Consider the following 17482-nt stretch of genomic DNA (forward strand, 5'->3'; position numbering starts at 1 on the left):
GTCTATAAATAAAATTGCTTCATCACGCTTTCCATGTACGCAGTAACAATGTTGCACGTGGAGACATAAATCGCCGCGAAGAAAAAGAATACAGTCTTTCCCCTAGTTTGCGATTCCACAGAGGACATCGGTTGATTCACGAAAACCGAAATATTCAAAAGCCACGCGCGTTTCGTGGATCACGTATGTAGCCCGTGCCCTCGCCAAGCGATCGTACTTTTCTTTACTGATTCCTCAATTTCAAGATTGGCTTGCCTGTGCAAGACGACACTATCTTTAGATCAAAGTTTGATGATTCAATTTAAGTAAAAACCCTGTATAAAGAATAATTGGGAATTTCCATACATTAAGAAACAACCATTAAATCTATATGCACATATGCCTTTCACTTGTATAGTCTGAGAAAAAAAATTGATAAATGTACGTGAGCTTATGTGAGAGGAAAGAATTTTGATGAAAATTCTTGCTCACTAGTTAAACCTGATTATAAATTAGTACACGACATTAGTTTATACACATTTGGAAAATACGTTGTTGTTAAAAATGTAATAGCTTTCTGATTTCCACATGAATAGTCACAGAGCTCATAGATCAGAGGAGAAATATTTATGCTAATTCTACTTTTCAATATTTTACTTTATTCATATTACATACAATTACCGAAAAAAAAGTAACGTGGGCTATTCGAAGCTATCCAAGTGAACAGCAGTGTGTTTAATAATAGAGGAGTTAAATTTAATCTTTTCTATTGTATGCATTTTTCCAAATATTCTATGCGTTTGTTTCACAATGGTAGCATTGCTCTGGTTCACGCCGTGGAGGTGCACATTTTTTACTTTTGCCGCTCGATAAAATCGCGATACAGTTCGCCCATATATACGTGAACGCTATATTTCATTCGGACTGCGAGAGATTCGACGTCGGCAGATAAGAGTCCAGCTACGTTTTAATAAAATTGCCTATACTATTCAACGGGAGTACCGCGTTTTAAAGGAAATTACTTCGCTTGGTGGGTTAGTAAACAGACAAGGGAGTTCGTTGAAGCTTTTTTTTAAATTGAAATAAAATCGATGAAGCGAATTCTGCCTTCGTCTGTGGTCAGCAAAGATGGAGATATGAGTCTCATTCGTTACGCTGAAAGTGCAACATTTATGAACTCGTCCATGATAAAGTTGCACCGTCGACTCGAGACGCCACTGGCGATCTTTAAGCGTCTTATCTGCAGATATACAGTCTCCCACAAGAACTCCTCTTTGATAATTCATTTGTCTGTACATTTTATACTTACATGGATCATGTTATATGGATTTTACATAGTCTATTTCTGTGATCAAGTTTTGCATTTTATTGTCTTAACACTAAACATATATTCGATTATATTTAAAAAAAAAAAGAAGTTTTATAAATTATAAATGCACTGAAAATTGAATATTAAAAAGACAGGCTGTTGACTGGGACTGTACGTTCGTTAATAAATTCGTTCGACGCACGCCAGGCAAGACCGTGGCGAAGCAGTAATCGCATTTTTCCGTGGAACTACGTTTTTGTCCTTGCAACACAAATTGCGGCTAGACGCGTTCGTACTGGAGTTCACGGTTGTGCATTCGTTCGTTGCACCGATTCCAATGTCATTATACCCCGTACCTGGCCAGAAGAAGAACTGGCCTGGACCGTGGAAGGTGCAAACCACCTCGTCCCCCGGTGGTGGTAAAAGTGCAGGTGCAGCGCGCAGAGTAGAATAGATACCGGTACCCCCGATGGGTTCACGCCGCCTACAATAAATATCATGACGCCGCGATCCAGATACGAGACCGTGGCCACAAAAAAGGGGGGGACGAGAATCGATAATTCTATCTGCTATTTCTTTAAACCGTTCGAATAACGCTTTGTCGTTGACTCCGACCGGATGCAGTGCAGCTATCGAAAATCATTAGTCCATTTTACTATATGAATCTCTTTTGTTGGCCATCGGCTGCTCCTTAATCTATTCTACTCGCTCGCTAGACTCGCTTGTGAAACGATATTGATCATTCTCATTGTTCACGACGTATACAATCGCGTAACATTTTTCATAGTAACCTGACTTCTCGCACAATACCATTGTCTGGCACTTTAATAATTACTATACTGCGGATTTATAAAAAAATATATGGAAATCAGAAATATCAAAGATTAATGTATATCAAAGATTACTATCTGAAATAGTCGATCGCTATTGGAATATGGAATATGTAGTTAAATGATAATTGGTGATATTAAATTCTTTTATTTAAATGCAATAAGGAAGGACCATCTAAGCACTAGAGCTGTCGCACAGAGATTATGGCGAACTAGCCATACTCAAATTTGTAACAGCATGCACCTGCATACACACGTGCTATAGCTCTATTATTCCTTATCTCCCATTACTATAAACATCCTTTCTACATTGAACATCGATACATTTTTGCCCCATGACAAAAGCTTTCTCAGAACCATACAACAAACGCAATATCGCGAATTATGTATATGTATACATGTACTATTGTGATAAATTAATATCAGCTCAGACTATAGTAGAAAATATGAATAGTGCATTTAGTAAATTAAATCAAGATAAGAATGAAATTCGGAGAGTGCGAAATTCAGTTAATCTAAAATGTTACTTTGACATGGAAACATAAACTCCTTTTCAATATAATAAGATTTGTAGATGGATAGATATTTTACAGTGATTTTTTAATTGGCTACCATAAATGTTTCATTTTGCGTTAAAAGCTTACAGTTGCAATCTCGTGCCAAATCGTTTGAAGTCTCCGGCGTGAAAAGAAATGAGGTTTCCGATTAGAGGAGGGGGTTGCGCGGAGGAGAGAACGAACGGTTTCAACGTGTCATCAATCACATCCGTGCGGCGGAATTTCTTGGCAGGGTGGTATTTTCGCGAACTTTGAACCAGTGTAAATTTCTCGCGCCCCGTTTCATTATTTATTTTTTGGTCGACTGTCAGTACCTGACACAGAGTTGTTAATTATGTATGTACGTACCGGCTAGCCTCCTTGGCAGCGTAATATTTTCTCGGGGGTTTAGCGTATTATTATTTGGCATTAGCTCGCCGCCCGTTGAATACGTCGTTAAACCGTTTATTCGCCGCGGTAATGAACGGAAGAAATTAGTCGATGTCGCGCGCTAATCAAATTACATTAATTAATAACCACGTTTAAAAATAGTAGCTCTTTATGAATATTTCTTGCATTTTTGTAACTTTAATAAGACTCGTTAACATTATGTCTTCACACTGAATCAAGTATTGTCACTTGGTCGTTAAAGAAAGCAACAGCGTGTACAGTTAGATATTACCTACAGTGGAATCCTCTGTGGTGTAACGAGCATTTGAAAAGGAAATGATACGTGGGGAATAGTGGCGAACATGATGACACTCAAATGACTCGAGCATTCAACGTTTTCACGCGAAGCTCTATGTTCAGTCAAATAAAACAGTACGTCTATTTCAAATGTCACTTTACAGTTTGTTAAAAATTTCTCTTACTAACACTAGATTGCCTAAGGAAGTCATTTTGACTGCTTTTGGGCAAATGTACAAATAATAATGCATAAATTATTTTTTTTCCCAAGTGAAGTACATTTTTTTTATTGTTAACATTTACTAATAACTTGTTATATGACTGTAAATAATATAAAAAATATTAAAAATTAATTTTAGACAAATTTCTTTACACATTATTCTTTCACAATGCAGTCATTTTGACTGGTTTGGGCAATATAGGTATATACTAAGTTTCAGTCTTTCTAGTGTTAATTAGTCATACATAATTTTGTCAGTATTTTGTCATGATCAACCAACTTTTTCTATGAATGACCTACTTTCATTAATTTCAAGCATCTATCGTACGTTTACTATCCATACGTGACTTAAGATCCACGCTACGGGCTTGCTGTACGTGCGGCAATGATCAATACACATCGCGTGCAACTTGTCAAAGTCGAGCCACCGCGAGATCGTTAGGGACATCAAGCCTCGGCTTCAATTATTATCATCCTCGAATTCCTACGGTGTGGTTGCGAGTGCGCAAGAAGAAGGCCGGTTGGTTACCTCTTCGTGTAACGAGCGATCGAGAGGCGACGACCCTCGCGAGAAAGAGAAACGGAGAACGGGCAAAGGAGACGGGGTGTGGGATAAAGGATGAGAGGTAGTAACGCGACTACGCTAATTACGAGCAAACTCGAGGATATTCTTCCTTCTTACAACGTGTCCCGTAACGTGTGGGAAGTATTTCAGAAACTGGTTCAGAGGATGTGAAAATAAGAACGAAATCCGTTCGCACTTTGGAATGTCCATGAATCATGATACTAAAGTGTGCTTGTCGTTTTATAATAATAATAGATATATTCACGAAATAGTATATGTAAAAAAAAGTCCACCATAAAAAGAACAGATCTATACAGGTCTACCTTCTAGGACAGTCAGACACAAAGAGTCGTCCTTAATGAAAGTTCGATATCATTAAAAACTAGAAAATTCTCATAAATGGTGAGAACAACAAATACAGTATCTTAAATCATGAGGAATGAAGAGAAAGTCGCCTACAAAATAGTTTTATTACACTGGCACTTGGACTCTTCGCCTCAAGGACTGCACAAAGGCTTAACCTGAGGACGTACAGAAAGAATCCTTACTCATTAAATCAACGTCATTGCCACACGCATATATGAGAAAAAAAATGTCAAGAGGAATTTGGAATATTTGAATGAAGTTTTATGTGAACTAATTTTATATTAGAATATTATGCTGTATAATCTGATTTTATTTAATAGGGTTTTATGGTATCATATTATGTTGCAATATTATAATATCCGTTGGAACCGTGTAGAAATCCAAGCTCGTAACTTTAATACGTGTAACAAAGGAACAAATGATAGTACACGCAAACACATTGATCTTCGCTAGTTCTCGCCGAGGGGAAACAAACGAGAGTTACGGTACGCCATGGAGCGAACCGGGAACCGGAAACTAACGATTTCAATCTCGGTTCACTAAATGTCCCGCGGTCACGTCGACGTAGGAAATTATCCTTCCAACCCGACATATTTCGGCTTATCTATTTTACTTCTTGCTGTGTTTGGATCTTCCTCTGTCCATCGTTTTTGTAATTTACTGAAAAGTTCAAATAATCACCGTAGAACCGCAAATTATTTTATCTGATTGTCAGTTACATAATTGAATTCTTTCTTTTTATCGTGCAAGGTTCAGTCATTGAAACTATGATGAAGTATTCGCTATCTGTGCGCAATTGGATCGCATTCATATCGCGGAAACCGTTTTTATTCTCCTGCTATTCTCGCACGATGTTCCTCTAGCTAATTTCGCGTTTTTCCGCGGCACGAACGAGCAGATAAGTACACACACCTGTCTGTTATTTGTGGTATGTACTCGTTGTTCAATCTTCTCGAGAATCGCCATAACTTGAGGCGGTCATTCCTGAGAACAGATTGAAGGGTAATAACAAAGTATTGCATATTTGTTTTTGATCGGCTCGAAAGCGGTTAGAATTAGTAGCTCCGAGGTTTTCGAGGGAATTCTCGGATACTTGACAGGCTGATTGCTAAAATACTCCAAGTGAAAGTTTAATAGACGATTCTAAGCTATTATCGATTCCACAGATAAATAATGCTGAGTGGTACAGGAATAAATGTCAACGTATTAATAAATTCGTATATTAAAAACATTTATTAATATAATGTTTAATGTACAATAATCATAATTATGATATATTAACATTCCCCGTTACGACTTCGTCTGCATTTCCTTGCTTTTATTATCTTATTTATTGTTAAGTATTTGCAAAGTCTAAGTAACTATTATAAACAAGGATCAAGTCACTCCCTTAAGGGTGGAATTTCGACAAATCCAGAAATTGCTTTGTAGTACATTTATAAACTGAAATTTTGGCACAAGGAACAATTTGATATCTCATTAGATCGAAGAGATGTTGCAAAACTATTTCCCCTATGGAATTAAAAAAAAGTCCTTCATTAGTGAGCATCTATAACGTGGTAGGAAATTGCCCAAAAAATTTCAAGTAGATCGGTACTTGAGCTCTCACTAGACGCTGATGAACGAATCAGTCAAATCTATTTTTGATTACAACTTTCTTATCCTTATAGTCATTAACAAAATATCGTGAGATATTGAAAGCGCACGCGAACGATTACAAAGTGATACGTGAAGGAAAAGATTGATCGTCGAAAGAAAAGCTGGACAACGATTTATCACGAAAAAACCAGTTTACGTGTTATCACGATTATCTCGATCGGAAATTCTATTATACGCTATCGCGATATCGGGGCAGCCGACCGCGGACAGAAGTTAATTGCGCACGCCTCGGGGGTGCGCAAAAAGAAAATTCGAGTAATGAAGTATCTAGTGGAACGGATGGAAATCGGTTCCCCGGGCTAGCCGAGACCGTTACGAAACGTGTCGCGCAACCTACCCTCGAATCGGCGTGGATAAATGGGCCCTGGTTCTCGGATATGCCAACGAAGCCACATAAAACGTGTTCTAATGCGGTTCGAGCGACGTGCTCAATGACGCGTGCGCATCACGATTTAAATCTCCACGCTCGATCGAGCCTGCACATTGGCTCACGGTATGTCCCGCAACAACTCGCTATCTCCTTTGAAAATTAATCTAGTAACGCGTTCCGTAGGTACACGTTCGTTAGAAAAAGTGTGCCTATCTTCGAACGAAATGACGTCTGATTAGATTTCATACTTTATTCATGTAATATACGGTTTCGCAATCATAAAACCAATCCCATATTCATACACTATGTTGCTAATCCATAAAATAAAGTATAGTAAATAATGGGTATGGTTTGTTTCTGTTGCAGAGTTCGAATCTTGGCCAAGAATTACTGGACAGAGTGTTCAGACATTTGAATTTATTGGAGACTGCCTACTTCGGGTTGCGTTACTTGGACCACGGCAATCAAACGGTAAATACATAATTTCTTCTGTCTACTGTTACATAACTTGAATAAGATTTCATAAGGTCTGTAGTTACATGTTTCAATCTTAAAAAATCATTGCCAGTGTTATTAGAAAGTTATTGAAAATTTCTGAACCAGAGGAAGAATAATTCTCTGTACATAAATAAATGTTTTGATTGATACAACTGTGGGTTGTGACTCGATGCCATCGCTAGGTGGTAAAGTCCAGCGGAGATAATTAACGGAGTAGCAAGATATCGAGCAGTTTACCGTTAATTAGATTTCGAATGATGAAAAATTCATAGGAAGTACGGCCCGGGGGATGCTGATCGCGTCGACCCCGGGCAGTAAGAGGATAGGATTATTATCCACGGGAAACGTCGAACTGGCGTGCAATTTCCGGTCCAGTTGATCAACAGCTTCACTACGCTTCGATTCTGATCAAGCTGCAAAATTAATTATTCGATTGCCCCATATGAAATTTCTTCAATCAAAATCATTCACCCATTGCCAGACAGAGTTGTAATATTTGAAATACATTGTAATTCAATTACGTAATTTCATGTATGTACTGTATTTTAATTCTATAGTAATTAAATTATGTTGTAGTTTTTCAATTAATTTAATTGCTAATTATTCTAATTATAATTCTTTACAACTCTGTTGCCAAACAATATAAAAATATCAGTTTCGTTATCAATTACTAAGATTATAATATAAAATCGTCTAATACTTTAATTATTAATGATAAAGTAGCAGAAAGTGTTTGAAATAAAGTTATTTATTTGTAAGAATGATATCACTGTTGTTTAAGTGCAAGTTTCTCTTTTCTTATTTTCCAGCAATGGCTGGACCCGAGCAAGAAGATTGGCAAACAGCTAAAAGTCCAAAAAGGTGATCCTAGCTCGGACGTCCATACCCTCTACTTCGGCGTGAAGTTCTACGCAGCGGACCCGTGCAAGCTCATCGAAGAGATCACGAGGTAAGCAGATTCAATTTATCTTGTCGCACGGTAATCCGTTAACTCCTCCCGTCAGTTATACCCACCTGCTTGTTCCTAATAATTCAATCTATCGGCCGTGACGTGATTCAAAGCTGTTGCGTTTAACCTTATCCACCGTTCAGACATTCTATTTAGATTAACAAGAAAAGAAATCACTTGATATGGAACTGCCATTTAAAATAATTTATTAGAAATCAAAACAAGTAACAGAAATTAGATAATTTAAATCTTAGCATCTCGGATGCCTGTCTCGTTACCCTAATGAGTCGGGCTTAAAATTGTAGTAAGCGTGTCTGGAAATCTTTTTACACAACTGCGCCGTTCCAGCACAGCCCGAGTTAAAGAGAATTTAAAACACTTCTGAAAACGCGAATACACCTCTCCTGGCGGAGAAATTGCTCTCTCTCTGTCTATTACGATTTACTTTTTGTAATTAGATTTATCCTTCCGCTATTGGCCTATGATTTTTAAAAGAAGATCAAGCAAAATCATCTGATCGAATTTTAATTATGGCATGAGATCTGGTATTTTGTGGCGCTTAATTACGGATGATAAGATTCATGTTTCATTCGCACTTTTGTTAATTATTTTTCTCGCTAATACGTTTAGACTCGTAAACGATGAATCTCACGGACTCGTTTGATTGGCCGTAGAGGAAACCCTGAAACCGGGACAATTTTATTATTGGATACATTTGGATGCAAAGTATCGCGTTTTCATGGAAATCTGAAAATTGCCCGTTCAAAGTTACGATTATCGTCTGGGCGAGCTCTTCCAATTTTTGTACGAAGTGCAATAACGTGGATGTATTTCACGAACCAATCAGCTTCAATGTTGCATCCCAGGTAATTCAAAACGATTTTTAAGCAACGAAACCAGTTCTCTTAATTATTTCTCCTCCGAACTGAAATTCAGGCTGTTTTAACGTTACCATGCTCTGCTTTCAAGAGCTATGAGAATTATTATTTCACTGTGAATTTAATGAGTTTATCAAAGAATCAAATGTGAAATAAACTGGAAGAATATACATACATAGTACATAGAAATATGCAAAATATTAGAAGCAAATATTGCTTAATTACATAATATTTAAAAAATAGACAATTCTACAATTCTTAATTCTGATACTACATCACAACGCTATAAAACATTTTAACAATTCATCGTTGACTTCGTTTTGATACAAACATTTCTAAATTTTATAAATTAATTAACCTTTCCTTTTCATAACAAATATTCTATGAATTGGTGGAAGTAATTAAAAATAGAATGAGAGAACAATGAAATATATGAAACTCGTAAATTGAGAGAAATATTGAACAATTTTCAACAGTGGAAATGTCAAAGCACAGGTGACCCAAATAACAATTCAATTTAATGAACGAATTTTAATAGAACGAAAAGTCGGTTCGTTAAAGCGATTCAGTAATAGAGCTGCTAGGCAAAGGGAAAAAGTGACGTCTCTAAAAACAAACGAAGTCAATCTATATGTAAATGGGTTCATCTTTTATCTTGAGTGCAGGCAATCGATGGATGCTTGTCGTGAGCTCCTTCGCGGTTGCAACTGAGAGTTGGACAATGAAACTGCGGGATACCTAACTACGAGCTACCCTGCCGTCCATACATGTCTGGACAATTAATAAACTTGAATAAAACGAGCTGCATGGTTAAAAATGTACAATATGTTGATCAGAAATACACAATAGATTTATATGGAATGTATATGAATAGACAAATGCAATAGTAGATTATACTACTATGTTATCAGTTATCAATATTTCTTTTATTAAAACGCAAATCCCTAAACAGCTCGATTTTTTAAGTAAATGGACTTAGGCTACTTTCGAAATAAATGACAGTGTTTGAATGTAAAGAAAAAGTTAAGAAATTGACTTATAAATCATGGATATAAAAATTGAAGAAAGCTACGTATGCATGATTCATATCCTGCTTACTATAAATTTAAACAATACTGAAGAATCGATTTGTGCATTACTATCATTTATGTACATTCACTGAAAGTCAAGATCAATATTGATATTCGATGATAATTAACTATTTATAATTAACGTTTTCTATCTGATTAAATATCCAGCAGACTGAATGGTGCATAAAAATTTGTTGATAGTTTTCGATACCTTTTATGGTTCCATCTGGTAGTATGGAATTAGATGGGAACCGAGTATTTAGCTCCATCGTGTTAGTACATTCGGGCGTTAAAACGTGGCTCGCGAAAGTTTATGAGACTTTTACCGCCGAGTTGCGCTTGTACTATGCGACACAGGCCAGAAACCTGGACGATTCAATTCCGTCTTTTGCGGTTTACCTCGGACATTCTTGAAGCGCGACGTCATGGTCGTGTTCGTGATGCTACGAGGTGCGATTAAGGGAGGGAAAGACGATGGTCGTTGGAAAAACTATTCGGGTCTAATGATACTGGTGGCCGGTGAGAAACAGTTCCAGCTACCTGTTATAACACGTTCCCGATGTACTCTGCATTTCAGAAAAGATACTTGTCCGATGAACACTGAATTCAGAAAATATTTACTTACTTATTTAAGAATGTATTGGCTATACAGTCAATCCCAAAAGTTTACGTACTTTAGAAAAACGCAAAATACTTCAAATGAAAGTTGTTTTTCTTCTAATTTCGATATTTAACGAGTTAACTATGATTNTAATACATTTATTTTATGCAGCGCGACATTTTCCCTGGAGAAGAAGTTATATCCGCGATGAATCTGAATTTTAAAACGACAAGATGAAAGGAACGTAAACTAAAGAGAAACTTGAGATTCGTTCTAGCAAAAAGTACTCATTCATCCTGGTTATTTCCTTTCGCAGCCACTTTAGCTATTTAGGAAATCCTACTCTCTCTGGCATTTTCCAATTTAGTGAAGCAACATAGAATTTTTCAACATTTATAATTATTCAGTTGACTTAATTTCGTGAATGAAAATCTACTGAATGAAAATCTCTTCAACATGGGAATAAATATTTTATAGAACTCAAATAGCATTCAGTATTAATAATTTAGAAATACGTCTTCTTTGCCTTCTGTCTTGCAAAAGGTAAAAAGAGGCGACAGCGTCTTGTCCCTTTCGAGATACGATTTTACGTCCAGTCCCGCTGTCTGCGTTTGCTATCCTGTTAAATCCTGTCAGAGAACACAGATTATACGGGATCCCTGCCGTGCGTCGAGAACCCCTTGAATTGGGGATTTGTGTAATCGAGTGTTAGAGAAATCCGTGCAAAACTGGATACGTAGATATTCAAATAAGATCAGAATTCAGTATTACGTATACATATATCTACTGCAGATATCAAAATATGTACGTTCCATCTAATTAAATTTATAACTGAAGCATTTTGTTTGTCCTTATAATTAGTCGCTATAAGTAACCGAGGTTCAATGGCCAAAGTAGGAATACTAGAAATAGGATGAGTAGAAGTCAAGATGAAATAAGTTAAATTTAGGGTGTTTGTCGGTGAATAAACTACGTCCAACAGCAGTTCCAAAAAGTATCTTTTGAGGAAACACTTTATCTCATTTAATTTCATTTCATTTTTGCAAATTCTTCCTATATTCTTACTACAGCTACTATTATTAGCTTTATTTCCATGTTTATCATGCTTATTTAACCAGAAACTTCGTGCGCGCATAGTAAGATCGACCGGGCCAGTACAAAACTACTTTGCCAACTTTCGCGTCGTCGATTTGCATATTGCGTCAGCAATTACCAGACATTGCGCCGAGGTTGCGAATATAGAAACAAACATGGTCCAAGTGCAACGAAATGAACTTCATTCTCCGTTTACGGTCACAATATATGAGAAAACTTTTTGTAATCAAAGTTCATATTATAATGTAATGAAACGTGGAACTAAATACCAATTGAATAAACTTTAAGTATAGAATAAGAGTATTTGTACATACTTTAAAACAGTATAACTTTATTAATATTGGTCGACAAGATTTAAGGTAGTCAAAACTTTATGTCCAATATTTGAAGCAATGAACTTTTAGAAAAAATGATAATTACAGAGGAGTAAGGTTTATAAAATTGTTCGATCTGTTTTTCTCAGTCAAGGAATTTTTAATGCATAATTTCTAATATTCTAATCCATAATTCTAGCATTTTTTTATTGGACTATACGTGACTTGCAACTGCCTACATTGTCTACATGTCCTATAATTCTTACTTTTGCATACCTTCTATTGTATATCTTAAATAATATCCTCGGCATTGGCAATATTTCAACTCTAAAATATTCTTACATCATGTATTGAAAAATTGTACAAAATTACAAAATTCTGTCATTGTTGCATTCATACACACATAAAACAGTTATAATAATAATAATATATAAATTATTTGAAATTGATTATTTTAATCGGATTAAAAATTGATATAGCTTGACAGTCTAGCGAATGTATGAAAATTTTGCATTGCGAGAGAAACTAGACGCGGTACCGCGACGTCGCGTCGCGTCGATTAACGGCTTCGAGGGTCCGTGAAACTCGGCGAAGGAGGAAGTTACGATCTCTGGGTGGATCGTGGGCGGACATTAGTAACGATAGGCAGCAGCCGTGAGCCGCCTTGTACAACCGTTTCCGCGCTACCGTGATGAAGGAGAGCCGTGTAACTCGATTTTGTTGGCTTAAACGCTCGTAAAGCAACACGACCCGGAGACATAACTATCGATTAAAACGATACGGGACGGTGTTGTCCCGATTGCGAAATAGGCAAACCATAAACAATGAATTTAAATTAGAACTGACTTTATTGCTCAAGGTTCCATGGGTGTCGACAAAAATAGCTTGATTTATCGACTTTCGTTAATATTTATCATAAAGAAGGCCCATAGTAATTGATGAATAAACTGCTGATTTATAGAAAAAACATTTTTCAAACTGATACTATAAATGTTTCATTGCATAAAAAAAATCTGCGATCTATTGATGAAGACAATGAATCATCCGAGTATTTAGGAATATTTTGTTTCGAAAAGATATGCGCAGAAAGTACGAGAAATAAAGGAAGCAAGAAAAACGGCCTACCGAAACGCCTATCTACCGTTCGAGTTCACTGATGCTCTATAATTTTCATTTTCGGTAGATAATTGCCAGTCGCTGGCTAATTGGTACGGTCCGGGCGCGGCGAGAAATTCGCTGCCCAAGGCTAAACGCGCTCTAATATCTATGGTCAAGAATCCGAACTTTACTCGTTGAAGAGAGGGCTACGAGAGGTGTTTCCGTTTTGATCCCGAGGGAGGGTCAATACTCTCGTCTGATACAACAGCCATTCAGCCGTTCTGCGAACTTCGCATAGTTTCAGCAATTTCCGTAACGCGAGCTTCGCTGAACGCGACTGACCGATGCTTGTTAATTTTAGTTGTGTTGAACTTATCAATGATGTTTCCATCAAAATCTACATAGTTTACTGTTACATTAGCAGTCCATTTAATTTCAATTCGCAAACAATATAAATTTAAGATGTAGTTACCAGAAATGAAATTACAACTGTAGATNAATACAATATAAATAAATAAATCATATTTTTATATGGTTTGAACTTTATGGCTGCAAACGGTTACGCTTTATTCCCAGCTGTTTTGCCTAATGTTAAGAATGACAGAGGGAGAACTGATGAAGTATTATAAAGCTTCCGCGACGATTTATTCAAATACCATGCGGAGTATTAATAAACCGAAGAAATGGAAATCAGAACGGAGGAATAAAAGGGGACAAGAAGCATCCGATTCAGCGACACGCGGGAAGGAAAAACGGGCGACGGGGTAAATCTTACAGAATTACCCTAAAAGGAATTTCGCAGGTAATCCTTGCATCAGCAGCAGACCGAGGGGTAAAAAGAGATAACGTAGGAGAGAAGAAACAGAATTCGGAACAGGAGAAAAGTCCCTGGGGGATTCGAGGCCTGGGGAAGGATTCACGCAGCCCGGGATGGGGAATTATTCATGCGTTAATAAACACCGTTCGGGGATCGTGTGTATCAAGAAAATGAAATAGAAAGAGAGTTTATCGCACGACAAGGCAGGCGAGCTTTAAGGCGGGAATGTCGTTTTACCGCGGAGGATACGAATCGCTGCGACTGAACGGAAGACGTATAACTCCTGAGGGCATGAATATGAACAAGCATTAAAACCTTATCCTTCGTTGTGTTTCACAAAAGAAGCTGGTCAAGTTTTTGCCCAGAGTTATGATGCGTTATTAATATATGCCAATGAATAATTGAATTCTCCGGGTTTATTAAATGCCATTGTGTTTATAAAGAAAATGCTTGTACACATTTATTACGTTTTGAAATGAAGTCCTGTTTGCGTTCATTGTCTGGCGAACGATCGTACTGTAAATATTTCACGCTGTGTCAACAAGGCTTAACGGAAAGAGTAGATGTACTTTTATTGTTCCGGTTTACGGATCGGGTTCGTAAACGGGACAACGGAAAATCCAAAGGAACAATCGAGACGAACGTGAAATATCCCCGGGGGTCAGGATCGGGTAGGAGGGACGACAAGTGGGACGGGGGATGAAAACGAGTCTGGTGGATGAGCAAAGAAAGTGGCGGCGCGAGAGATTGGCAGGCAGAAAATGAAGAAAAAGTGAGGATGGTATGAGAAGAAGAGAAGGAAAATATGCTAGCGAAAAGGAATCTGCGTGCAAGGGAAAAGTTACTGCAGTTCATAAAAGTATATGGAAACCTTAGCGTTTTACAGTTAATTTTTGTTCATACGTTATCTCAATGATTAATACGATCTTTCATATAAAGATTAATACATTAGTTCATGTGGTACGAATGTCTCATACAGTGATTGATAGAATGATTAATATATTAATTGCTGTATAGGCAAGTTATGCAAATGGATGAACCGTTTCGCGCGTAAATGTGTACACGATATGTAAATTCGTAACAAGAAAAATTGAGAAAACTGCGAGTGACATCGTGAGAGAAAAGGCTGCGCAACGCAATGAATGGGCGAAGAAAAAAGGAAGCAGCGAAGAAGTCCTTTAACGATGAGAAGAGGAGAGAAACCGCGAGGGGAGCACGCGATGGTTAAAAACGAAGTTCGCTGCGAGGCGAGCCGCAAGTTGACCCCGTCGTAATCATCTTCCTTTTTCCCTGCCCTCCTTCTCTTCGTTTTCTTCTTCTTACGCTTCGCTTCTTTCGCGTCTCTTACGCGCTTAACATTCATGCCTGTCACACGTCATTAACCGTACGAAGAGAAATATCGAAGTGGCCTCGCCGACAAATAAATAAAATATTCCGTATTCAAAAATTCTAACCCGTTTTCACCATGCGATCAATGAAGAAATGCAAACGAGTATTCAGATCTCAATGCGTATTTTGTAACGTAGCGATTTTTGTTTGATTGTTATACAGGTATCAGTTCTTTCTGCAAGTGAAGCAGGACATTCTGCAAGGAAGACTACCAGTTTCGTTCGACTTGGCTGCAGAATTGGGAGCCTACGTCGTACAATGTAAGTTTTTTATTCATTTAATTGCAATTGCAATTTTTATTTTTTACCATTCATTCAATCAGAGAAAATGGGAACTTCTCTTCCGCGAGAATTTCATGTTTTTTAATGAGAGAAGTTATAATTTCCCTATGGAAACGCATCGTCCTGAATATAACGGAAGCATGCACGAAACGCAATCAATCAGATGGTTAATGCTCGCTCGATTTCTTCTCGCAACGAGGCCTTCCGTCAGACGCGGCTGAACGCAAAGATTATTACTGCTTCTAATGAACGTTATGATTAAAATTGGTGCCTTTAATTAAAATCTCGGGGTATTAATCTTTTCAAGGTCAAAGAAAGTTAAATGAACGCGGGTAAAAAGATGAGTACAGCGAGAATCAAAAGTGTGTACATCTAAAAAAATGTACATACATGTAAATGTAGTTTAATCGTTTAATCCGGGGACACCCTGTATGTAGTGCTCTTCACTTGAACAGCCTGGGATAAAAATTTATATACATTCATGTTTATTTCAAAGAAAGAAATTATGGTCAAAATTCTTGTTCACTAGTTAGATTGATTTACAATATGAATTAGTAAATAGCAGTAATTTATGTTAATGTGCACACTTGGAAAATATGTTGTTATTATAAATATGAGAGGCTTTCAAGTTTCCACATGAATAGTCTCAAGTGTTTAGTCACAGTTAGTTGATGCTATACGATAGATTAGAGAGGAAATATTTGTAACAATTCTACATTTAATAATGTTACATATCTATGTTATTTTATTCATGTTATATACATTTTGCTGGGGGAAACTGGTTTGAGCTGTTCGAAGTTAATGAAGTGAACAGTACTGTTTACGATTTTTGTAAAAATAGAGAAATGTATTAAGAAAGTATTTACTTTTGATTCTTACTGTATGTATAAGCCGGTTAATACCGTTGTGGCAATAAGCGAGCCCATCGTTCCGCAAAGCACGGATTAAATCCATTTAATATCAAGCAACCGAGGAACGAGACAATTTTTCTTTCAAATTAAAAGAGAATACCCGAGCGAATGCTAATTAAACGAAATAATTGAAGGCCAGAGCAGTCGCGACTGTGCGAAAAGAATTTGAAAAACACGGAAGAACTCACTGGACAAATTCGAGGAAAACTTGTGAAACAACTTCGAGCCAATTCCTATCTTCGGTAAACAGGACGTTTTCTGTAATCGTAGAAAAAAAGACAGCTGCTAATTGAATCCGGGAATCGCGTCCAATTAAGGGGAGACAATTCGAAGAAACGAACGTGCGAGCCGTAGTTCGTAGGTAAAAGGAAAATCGCTTAAGCAAGTAATCTCTGCGAGACAATTGCCAACGTAAACCTCAAATGATTCTCGCGAGTCTCTCATTCGAGATTAGAATTCTGAAAATGAGGCGTACCTCCTTCTGTTCCCAACCACTCGTATCGTCTTCCGGATTATACAAGGCGAATCGTATAACAAAATCATATAAATCGTTCTGTTGTTCTTTAAATAATATTTCATCATTTTGAATCGAATAGGGCAACATATCAAAATAAATGAAAAGGTGGAAAAAAAGAGCAGCAGATACTGCATACAATATTTGGTTTATTTTCACATGCACAAAGGAAGAGATCAAAAACAATTTTCATAGGCAAATTAAAAGATTCACCCTGTATATCATAGATACGTCCTTGAGCACCTGCACGAAGGAAGAGGATTCTGGTTTCATCTGCCGAGGATAAGAAAAATATACACGATAGTACTTGGTCTTGTGTAACACTTGAAAACGTAATGCTCGATCTCGTTAGACTGGTTTCTGCGTAATTATCGATGATAAACGGTCGATAATCGTCGAACGAGATACCACCGGGTGCTGGTTTCGTGGATTGTCAGGATCTCATAAAGTTAGAATGAACTAGTTAACGATTGGCTTCGGACCAAACATCGTTTTTGCGTTTAGAAAATTACGTCCGCTGATATCCTTTTTTAAAAAAAGTTATAA

The 17482-nt window shown here is 37.2% G+C and overlaps 1 protein-coding gene across 1 annotated transcript in view; it reads left to right on the forward strand.

Moving 5' to 3' along the window:
- Positions 1-6887: 6887 nt before the first annotated feature.
- The window catches only part of LOC108628896 (band 4.1-like protein 4), a gene marked incomplete at its 5' end in the record, with an annotated part of 21909 nt that continues 11314 nt past the window's right edge, over positions 6888-17482 (forward strand). Inside the window, 3 exons of the mRNA XM_018031125.2 lie at positions 6888-6992; positions 7829-7968; positions 15393-15490. Coding sequence (XP_017886614.1) covers positions 6888-6992; positions 7829-7968; positions 15393-15490 — 343 coding nt within the window. The remainder of the gene's footprint in view (positions 6993-7828; positions 7969-15392; positions 15491-17482) is intronic.

The sequence above is a fragment of the Ceratina calcarata genome, unplaced genomic scaffold (genome assembly GCF_001652005.2).
Source record: "Ceratina calcarata isolate Rehan_Ccalc_2016 unplaced genomic scaffold, ASM165200v1 scaffold547.2, whole genome shotgun sequence".
NCBI classification, from domain to species: domain Eukaryota; kingdom Metazoa; phylum Arthropoda; class Insecta; order Hymenoptera; family Apidae; genus Ceratina; species Ceratina calcarata.